The sequence below is a fragment of the Lolium perenne genome, chromosome 5, assembly GCF_019359855.2.
Source record: "Lolium perenne isolate Kyuss_39 chromosome 5, Kyuss_2.0, whole genome shotgun sequence".
In the NCBI taxonomy this organism is placed as follows: Eukaryota; Viridiplantae; Streptophyta; class Magnoliopsida; order Poales; family Poaceae; genus Lolium; species Lolium perenne.
Genome location: NC_067248.2, coordinates 50,349,655 through 50,359,931, shown reverse-complemented (window position 1 = coordinate 50,359,931; position 10,277 = coordinate 50,349,655). Strand labels below are relative to the sequence as shown.

Sequence of the window (10,277 nt, the reverse complement as noted above, 5' to 3'; positions counted from 1 at the left end):
AGCCGCGACCTCCTGCTCCTCCTCCTGTTGTTGCTAAGAAGAAGAAGAAGAAGAAGAAGAAGAAGAAGAAGAAGAAGAAGGCTACAGGGGTTGCTGGAGGTGAGATTGCTGCTCATGGGGCTGTTGGTCCGGGCATTGCTGGTCCTGGTGCCGCTCTTGTCCAACAACAAGGTACACAGGGACAGTATTTCCAAGGTCATGGACATCCTAATATGTACCAATATCTGTATATCCCGTCTGGTTTTGGTCAACTTGATTAGTTCCAATCACAGTTTCAGCCCATGCCGGCTCAGAATATGGGTATGCAGCAGCAGCAGTTTGGGAACCATCCGAATACCCAGCCAGTTGTTCCTGTTCCTTTGGTTGCGCAGGGGGTTGGAGCCGATGTGGGGGAGCTCACCAAGACAGTGGATAAGGCTAAGAAGGCCGTATGGTGCTGGAAGTGTTCAACCAATTCTCATGCTGTTAAAGATTGCAAGATTAAACATTACTGCTACATTTGTGACAAGGAAGCTCATCCGACGATTCGTTGTCCAGTCCTCAAGTTACCTAGGCCGGAGGCACATGTTGCGGGGTCTGGGTTACTTGAGACCTACTTCACTACCTTGCCTGATTCGGTGGTCAAGGATGAGCTTGCTCCTAGCCGTACCCCTGTTGCTCTTGTGGTCGTTTCGGGTGATGTGGTGGCAGCGGATGTTGTCGCTAAACAGGTGGCTAGACGTTGTTCCGAACGTCCTAACTGGAAGTGGGAAGCTTTACCGCATGGAGATAACACTTTTCTGATCACTGTTCCCTCTTTCGATGATCTTGAGAGGTTGGATGGCATCCAGGTTGGAGTACCCGCATCCAAGGCCACTATTGCTATCTCGGCGTGGCAGTCGGCGGAAATTCCACATAAGTTTGAACTCGAGAAGGTTTGGCTGCATGTGGAGGGGGTCCCTCATTCTCTTCGCCACTTCCTTGGCTTGTGGGCGGTTGGCTCTCTCATGGGAAAGACATTGGATGTGGACTTCCTCAGTCTCCGTCGGAGGGCGGTAGTGAGGGTTCAAGTAGCTATGATTAGCTCCAAGGTTCTTGATAAGCTAAAGGATGTCACTGGGACTTTTAGCAAGACTGATGTGGTGGTGAAACTTAAAGCCTTTGAGTTCAGATTCCGCAGGGAGCCTGATGGTTATTTGCCTGAGCCTGATTTTATACCATTGGTTTGGATGAAAAGAGATGATCCAGAGGATGGTGATGACGGTGCTGGGTCAGGAGGGGATGACGCCATGGACACTTCTGAGTCTCGTACTGGTATTTCTCAACCTCCCGTGCAGCAGGTTCAGTCGGGAGGGGCTGGGACATCGGCTTTAGGAGGTACCCATACAGCGAGCTTGGCGATTGCGGTGACGCCTTTTAATCCTAACCCGCAAACGCCTAGAGCTGTTGAGGTGGTTGCGATGCTCAGAGCCACTAGTCCATCTTTGGAGAGACAGACGCCGCCTAATGCTACTCCCCGAGTTTCTGCGGCGGAGTTGAGGTCGGCCCTTTCGGCGGCCAGTTTGCGGGGATCACCGCCGGCGAGGTTGAGTGCGGACTGGCCTGCACGTGGGCGTGTGTGCACCCTAGGGCGCACCACTCCGGCTGCTGCTCGCCGTGCGGCTGATGCGGCTGCCCTTCAGACGGAGACGTTGCGCGAGGATGGTACACCCTCTCAGACGCGGGATCAGGCGACGCCGCTCCCATCCGGTCCTCTTTCTCCGTCGGGAGGGAGGGATGGGAAGGTTGCGCACCATCTCAGCGACGAGGTGGAGGCTGCTCTTGTGGCGGGTAGGGTGGGGCCTGCATCGACTCTTCCCCACCCTCACGCCATGGGTAGTGGGGCGGTGGGAGTGCCTTCTTCGACCTTGCACTCCCCGCCTACTTCTCGTGGCATCGACTCGGATGACGCGGCTTTGGCTGAGGGGGAGGACAGGTCTCCTTCGGCCACGGCTAGCATCATCGACATGGACGCAGCAGCCACGTGCATGGAGGAGGTCGGCCTTGTTGGGGGGGGGGGGGGGGGGCAGTGCAACCACCTCCCGACCAGAGGCTGGCAGCTTCGGTGAGCGCCGACTCACACGGGGGGAGGGCTACGACGCCACCACCTTCCCCTGTGGGTGAGCGGCACCGGCGTCGGGTACCGGTGACCCCTTCTAGATGGAGTGCTCGTCACGCCGCTGGGCTAGATGGGGCCACGGACACGGATGAGGACACCATGGCCAAAGCTATGCGTCACAAGGCCGAGGCGAACCTTGATCCACCAGGTATAAATTCTAGTACTAAGTCTTTTTTGTCTTTTGCTACACCAGTTATTTCGGCTAAAATGAATAGTATTGGTGTATCCTTAGGCAATTCTTTCGATGCTATTTCGGTCTCGACTAGAGCTCTAAAACATATGGAGTTTGACAGATTAAAATGCTCTCCTAATGTGTTGAGTAAGTCGAGTCATTCTTTAATTGATGATGATGAAGAAGTGTACGCCATCTCGGATGGACAGCTTCTTTCTCATCTGGTAGGTGACGTTTCAGAGACTGGTCTAGATGAGACGCTGCTGGGTTCATGCTATGAACTACAAGCATCGGATCGAAAGTCTAGATCTTCATCTCTGAAACGGAACGCTTGGCCGAACAAAAAGGCTAAGAACTCTAAATCTTCAATTGTTTCCAAATGAATGGTATGTTTAGAAATAGCAGAGGTCTACGAGACTTGGCTAAACATCTACACATAGCAGAATCTATTCGGGACCATTTGTTAGATTTTATTGCAATTTCTGAGACGGGGAAACGAGATTACTCGAGTAGCTTTCTAAACCGCCTATCTGGTGGGGAAGATTTTGAATGGGTATCTCGTCCACCTCATGGACGCTCTGGTGGACTTTTAGTTGGAATCCGAACTTCAACAATGGAAATCCTTGATAATTCCGGTCGTGATTTTCACATAAAACTCCACATTAGGAATAAATCAGATGATTTTATTTGGAGTTTGGTTTCCGTCTATGGGGCTGCCCAGGACGCTCATAAACCTGCTTTTCTTAGGGAGATGGTAAATCTAGCAAAGAATAATCCGCATCCTATTATCATAGGAGGTGATTTTAATTTGCTTAGATACCCTCACGAGAAGAGTAAAGGGAGATTTGACAACCACTGGCCTTTCTTATTCAATGTTGTTATTGACAGTCTGGATCTAAGAGAGGTTGCGATGGTTGGAAGATAGTTTACTTGGGAAAACAGTCTTCCAGATCCAACATATGAGAAGTTAGATCACGTGCTTATGGATTCAAGTTGGGAGATAAAATTCCCCATGGTTTATGTACGCGTTCTACCTAGGATTCAGGATTTGTCGGATCATGCTCCTATACTTTTGACCACTGGGAGACCGAATCCTCAGCGGAATCGTCCGTTCAAATTTGAACTTGGATGGTTATGCCGGGATGGTTTTTCAGATATGGTTAAAAATGTATGGGAGAAACCGGTGGCTGGGTCGACCCCCATTCAAAGTTGGAACAATAAGTTGCGCTCAATGCGTAGATACCTTGGGGGGTGGGCGCGGCATATGATTGGGCAGTTGAAACAAGAGAAGCTCAGCCTGTCAACTTTTATTGATGACTTAGAGGCTATCGCGGAAGTGAGACCTTTGACGACGCATGAAATTGATCTTAAAAGTCAATACAATGCAAAGTTAGCTGGTCTTCTCCGCGAGGAGGAACTCAAGTGGTACCAACGATCCAAGGCTCAGTTCCTGCTTGAAGGGGATTCGAATACGAGATACTTTCATAGTGTTGCCAATGGCCGACACAGAAAGAAACGTATCCATTCCCTACTTCAGGACGAGGGAACGATCGAAGGACATGAACAACTCAAATGTTACATTACCTCTTATTATAAAGGCCTGTTTGGCGAACCTGAGGAATCAGGTATATCCATGGACGAATCAAGGATACATGATATCCCACAAGTGTCCCAAGAAGAAAATTCTATCCTGACTAATCCGTATACGGAAGAGGAAGTCAGGAAAGCAATTTTCCAAATGGAACATAACAAGGCGCCAGGTCCTGACGGCTTTCCAGCTGAGTTTTACCAAACTTTCTGGGAAACCATCAAAGGGGACCTGATGGATTTGTTTGCGGAATTACATGCTAGTCAGTTGGAACTATTTCGCATTAACTTTGGGGAGATAATATTATTACCAAAGGTTAATGAAGCGGAGCGGATTCAACAATACAGGCCTATATGCCTACTCAATGTATGTTTTAAAATTTTCACCAAGGTTGCGACTATAAGACTTAATTCGGTGGCTGATCATGTGGTGAGACCTACTCAGACAGCTTTCATGCAAGGACGTTACATCCTTGACGGGGTTGTGATTTTGCATGAAACAATTCATGAGTTGCACCGCAAGAAGTTGAATGGAGTTATACTCAAAATCGACTTTGAAAAGGCCTATGATAAAGTTAAATGGTCTTGTGTTCAACAAACGCTCAGAATGAAAGGTTTTTCTGAAGAGTGGCGTGCTTTAATAAATAAATTTATTTGTGGGGGAAGTGTTGCCGTTAAAGTCAATGATGACGTACGCAAGTACTTCCAAACAAAGAAAGGCTTGAGGCAAGGCGATCCTTTGTCACCAATGTTATTTAACATAGTGGCGGATATGCTAGCAATTTTAAATGACCGTGCTAAGGTTGATGGTAAGATTGAAGGAGTAGTTCCTCATCTGGTGGATGGCGGATTATCTATTCTTCAATATGCGGACGATACGATTCTTTTTATGGAACATGATCTGGAAAAAGCAAGAAATCTGAAATTGATACTTTCAGCCTTCGAGCATTTATCGGGTCTTAAGATTAACTTCCATAAAAGTGAATTGTTTTGTTTTGGGTCAGCCCAAGACGATGCCAACCTTTATGCCGAATTATTCGGATGTGGGATTGGCAGTTTTCCTATAAGCTACCTGGGCATTCCTATTCATTATAGGAGGCTTACTTTGGCAGAATGGAAAATAGTTGAGGAAAGACTACAAAAATGCCTTATTAGTTGGAAAGGAAAATTGTTATCTCTAGGTGGAAGATTAGTTCTCATTAATTCAGTACTGACAAATATGGTACTGTATATGATTTCTTTCTTCCAACTTCCTAAAGGAGTCTTGCAAAGATTGGATTATTTCCGGTCTAGATTCTTTTGGCAAGGGGATAGCGAGAAGAAAAAATACCGGTTGACTAAATGGAGCGTCGTTTGTCGTCCGAAAGATCAAGGTGGACTTGGTGTCCATGATCTTGACGTTAAGAACAAGGCCCTGCTAGGAAAATGACTGGCCGGGTTGTTAACCGAAGATGGCGTGTGGCAAAACCTATTGAGGAGAAAATATGTCGGTTCAAAGGCAGTATCTCGGGTATATTGGAAACCTGGGGACTCGCATTTCTGGGCTGGAGTCATGGGGACTAAAAAATATTTCTTCCCACACGGTTCTTTCTCCATTAGGGATGGATCTGAAATAAGGTTCTGGGAGGATAAGTGGTTGGGTAATACCACTCTCCGAGAATAATATCCAGCTTTATACCATATCGTACGTCATAAAGGAGACACCTTATTTCAGGTGATGGAGACATCCCCTCCTTCTATAACGTTTAGGCGATCTCTTGTTGGACCAAGATTGGCCTCCTGGAATGAACTGCTACAGAGATTAGCTTCAGTCCATTTGGTGCAAGGGTCTGATATTTTTCGCTGGGGACTTACCAAGAATGGAGTATTCTCGGTAGCATCCATGTATAATGCAATGATACAACCTATTCAACCTGTTTTAAATAATAAATCCATTTGGAGAATGAAGATACCTCTTAAAACCAAGGTGTTTGCTTGGTATCTTCGTCGGGGTGTTATTCTTACTAAAGACAACCTTGTTAAACGCAACTGGCACGGTTGTACGAAATGTGTTTTCTGTCACGAAGAAGAGACAATAAAACACCTTTTCTTCAACTGTCGGTTTGCGAGATCTATATGGTCAATCATTCAGATGGGTTCTACCTTATATCCACCTCGTAGCGTTGCAAATATTTTTGGCAATTGGCTAAATGGGGTGGATTCTCGGTATAAGATTCTTATCAGAGTGGGAGCGATAGCCGTAATATGGTCGCTCTGGCTATGTAGAAATGACAAGGTTTTTAATGATAAAAATTCTTCTCTTATGCAGGTTATCTACCGATGTACGGCTTTGCTCCGTTTATGGTCGTCGCTGCAGCGCTTGGAGGACCGCGACCTCTTTACGGAGGTGTCTACACGGTTGGAGAATACGGCCAAGGAGTTTATTATCCAACATGGTTGGCTGCATGATCGTAGGATTGCGGCACCTTTGGTGTAATTAGCTTTGCTTTCGTTGTATTCCAGAACTATTGTATTTACTTTTTGACAACTTGTACTATGTTGGAACGGCTGTGTGCATCTTAGTTATGCAGAGGCCGGATGTTTCGCAATAAAGCATCCTTTATCGAAAAAATAGACCTAGGTCTAACGTACGTGAGAGGTACGGTGCGTTCCGGCCCATTGGCCTCAAAACTCTGCCGCATCGCGCACGTATATAAACTTCTCCGCAACAGACACAGCCAAGCCAACACCAGCTCCCAGAAACCGGCTCCTTCCCCGCCTCATCTCTCTCGCCCCCCGCCCCGTGTTCGTCTCGCTCTCTCTTGGACGTCCTAGTTCCAGACCTACTCCACACCACAAAACTCGCGCCTTCCATAAGGCAATCTGTTCCCGATCGAGGAGCAGATCGATCTACGGAATCTCGTTGATCCCATCGCGCCGTGTCGTACGTGTGTGCGTCCTTACCTACTTTCCTTTTCTCATCGATCGCGGCGGAAGAGAGGCGGTATGGATCGCGACGAGGAGAAGGGCCACGGCGACAGGTCGCTGCTCTTCATAGGCGACGAAGACGACGACCTCGGGGTGGACCGGGACGGCGGCTCGCCGCCCTCGTCCGACGCGGGCTCCTCCTTCTCAGAGAGGAGCGACGACGGCATTGACGAAGACCCAGGCGGCGGCGACGGGAGCGGCAGCGGCAGCGATGACGACGCCGATGCCGACGGTACTGGCACGCAAGGCCGCGTACCCAACGTCGCCCGGCAGCAGGCCGCGTGGCCGCAGAGTTACAGGTATGCCCGCACATCGACCTTGCATGCATGCGCGGTTCTAACTTCTAACTGATCACCTTACGAGATCGATTAATTTCCCGTCTACGTATGTCTCGCGCAGGCAGTCGATCGACATGCTGAGCGCCGTGCAGTCGCCGACGGTGAGCTCCATCATGGCGGCCAGCCCCAGCCTAACAAAATTCGGGAACTCCTTCATCAAGGCCGGCAGCTCCTTCTTCCTCAACAAGAAGGCCGCCGCCGAGGGTTCGCTGCCGCTCACCAGGCCGCTGCTGCCGCCCTCGCTCTCGCAGCTGTCACAGCAGGGGCCGCCTGCCGCACGGCTGTCCACGGACAGTCTACCGCCGCGTCCACCAGCACCGGCTCTGCAGGCTCCCACCATGCAGCAGAGGCCCTCCGCGGCGTGCCTGAAATCCAATTACATCGAGCTCCCGCCGCCGTCCTCCAAGTGCAGCAGTAGCCAGTCTATCATCAACGGTACACAATATTCGCTCAGTTTATTTACCATGGTTTTTCTATATGATGTGTTGTGAATTATCCCACTCATCAACTAATAGGTATAGTTGCAGACAAATCAGATTATGTTCGCTCGTCACTAATTTCATGTATAATTCCATTACTTGTGCCAGGCTAGAACTTTCAGATGCTGCATTGTAATCTAAATATAAATATCAACTTGAACTATGAGGTGGCGATGCCAGCTTTAATTTGTTTTATGTCATGGAAAAAGAGATAAATTATTTATGTATCCAAACCTCTGTACATCTTGTGCTCTAAATTAGTTTCAGAACTAAGTTCAGGATCATGGATGGTAATTAAAATTGATTTTTACTGTCTTAACGTTTCTTTTATTTTCTAGGGCTCAATGTCCTGTGCGGTGTCGGAATTCTCACTACGTGTTTCGGAATCAAAGAAGCGGGGTGGTTAAGCCTCCTCCTCCTTCCCTTGTTGGGTGCCTGTTCATGCTACACAGGTTTGCTTCTCAAGAGATGCATCGACAGTTCGCCCACCATCGAGACCTATCCCGACATAGGACAAGCCGCTTTTGGTATCTCTGGTCGAATATTTGTATCGGTATGTATTCATACTTTTTACTCTCTTATAGTACAGATTTGTAAAATTCACATCATCCACTGCCTATCTGATGATTGCTCACATTTGTTTTGCAGGTTGTCCTCTATCTAGAGCTCTATGTAAGTGATCTCTGAATTCTGATACTATGTTTTCAAAGCATCTGGTTGTTGCACATCAGAGCTTACATGCTGCATATTTACAGGCGTGCTGCGTGGAGTACATCACACTGCTAGGAGACAGCTTGTCGTCAGTGTTTCCTTCTGCGCATCTAGCTTTTACCGGCATCTACTTGAACTCCCATAATCTCTTCGCCATTACGATGGCTTTGGCAATCCTTCCATCAGTCTGGCTCAGGAACCTCAGCCTGTTATCCTATCTTTCTGGTAAGCACAACAATAGTATTTCTTGTTTCGTAGTTTGAATACGTAATTCAAAGCTTATGTTGTTCACGAACTCTTTTTTTTTGTATGAACAGTATGTATGCTAGCATTGCCTCTCATATTTTGAACTATGATGAATCCTTCATGACCATCTTTTAACTGATGAAATTTCACAGCCGGAGGCGTGGTTGCGACGATGACAGTCATTGTCTGCCTCTTTTGGGTTGGTATTGGGGATGGTGTTGGGTTCCACCCTTCTGGTACCGCACTGAATCTGACCCGCCTTCCAGTGGCACTTGGCTTGTATGGGTACTGCTTCTCGGGGCACTCTGTTTTCCCAAATATATACTCATCGATGAAAGAGCCCTCGCAGTTTCCTTTCGTGATCCTGTTCTGGTAAGAGATCATGAACTTGACAAATGAAATGCTACAGTACTTCACTGCCTTTACTTTGGCAATTACTTCTCCACTTAGCTACATTCTTACATGCGCTATTCTCTACTGTTTCAGTTTCATAGTAGTCACAGTTGTGTACGCCGGGGTCGCGGCCACAGGGTTCCTGATGTTTGGCGAGAACACGATGTCGCAATTCACACTGAACATGCCGCAGCAGTACATTCCCTCGAAAATCGCCATTTGGATGACGGTACGAGCAAACACAAACTCCTGACAATTATTCCACTTGCATCATAAAAAACTAACATACCGATGCAAATTCTCATAATTGATCCCTTTGTTTTCAGATTGTGAATCCATACACCAAGTACGCCTTGACGATGACACCGGTCGCCTTGTCGATAGAAGAGGCTCTGCCTAAGAAGATGCGGAATTACCTAGCCGGAATGTGTGTCAGGACAGCTCTTGTCATCTCGACTGTCATCGTGGCTCTGTCATTTCCATACTTTGGTACTTATCACTTACTGATCTTTGCTTAAAAATAATATTTAACTGAAGTTACCTCCACAAATAAGTGTGTCACTCATGCTAACGCTGGCAACTACCGTTTGAATTGCAGCCTTGGTGATGGCGTTGCTTGGATCAGTCTTCACAATGCTTGTGGTGAGTGTCTTCTTTGACCTGAAATTATCCAGCTAACTTTATTTACTAGTAAACTTTGCAATCTTATATTTCCCTGACGATTCGCATTTTGCAGGCCCTTATCCTCCCATGCGCATGCTACCTCTCCATCAAGCGGAACTTGGTACCGTTGTGGGAGGTAAGTAGCCAACAGATTAATTTTAACCCTGAGGATGCTAAACACCTTGTTTAGTTATGATGGATGTAAACTATCCTTTCTTCCGTTTTTGCAGGTCTCTTTGTGCATAACAATCATACTGATCGGCATGGTTTGCGCGTGCATTGGATCATACACCTCGATTAAGCAGATGATAGGCGGCAGCTAGTAGTCAGTGATGATGGAGTGCACTGGAAATATGTGTAGTTGTCCCAGAGTTTTCTATTTTTTTATAATTTCACGAAATTGAAGTGCGCAATTTTCCCTTTGTTGTAAGCGTTCCTTCTTTCTCATAGAGAAGTTGTACGAGATATCTCTCTTTTCCTTTTACTGTTAGATGCTACCCTTTCCAGAATGGATTCCAAGGAGTAAGTAGTAACCAATTCAAAAAAAAAATACAGAAAAGGTGTTTTGCATTTCGAAATTTGGG

General features: G+C 47.1%; 1 protein-coding gene across 1 annotated transcript; it reads left to right on the top strand.

The window, feature by feature from the left end:
- Positions 1 to 6,828: 6,828 nt before the first annotated feature.
- On the top strand, positions 6,829 to 10,189 carry LOC127299148 (amino acid transporter AVT1C). The gene is made up of 11 exons (XM_051329063.1): positions 6,829 to 7,162; positions 7,263 to 7,636; positions 8,019 to 8,233; positions 8,329 to 8,352; positions 8,436 to 8,616; positions 8,790 to 9,009; positions 9,124 to 9,259; positions 9,357 to 9,519; positions 9,629 to 9,672; positions 9,767 to 9,829; positions 9,924 to 10,189. The coding sequence occupies exons 1-11, from the start codon at positions 6,882 to 6,884 to the stop codon at positions 10,014 to 10,016; spliced, it is 1,794 nt and encodes a 597-aa protein (XP_051185023.1). The 5' UTR covers positions 6,829 to 6,881; the 3' UTR covers positions 10,017 to 10,189.
- The last annotated feature ends 88 nt before the right edge of the window (positions 10,190 to 10,277 follow it).

Coding starts and splice junctions, on each gene's coding strand:
- LOC127299148 (XM_051329063.1), top strand. CDS start 6,882: ATGGATCGCGACGAGGAGAAGGGCCACGGCGACAGGTCGCTGCTCTTC. Junction 7,637..8,018: donor TAGCCAGTCTATCATCAACG/GTACACAATATT, acceptor TTTATTTTCTAG/GGCTCAATGTCCTGTGCGGT. Junction 9,673..9,766: donor CAGTCTTCACAATGCTTGTG/GTGAGTGTCTTC, acceptor CGCATTTTGCAG/GCCCTTATCCTCCCATGCGC.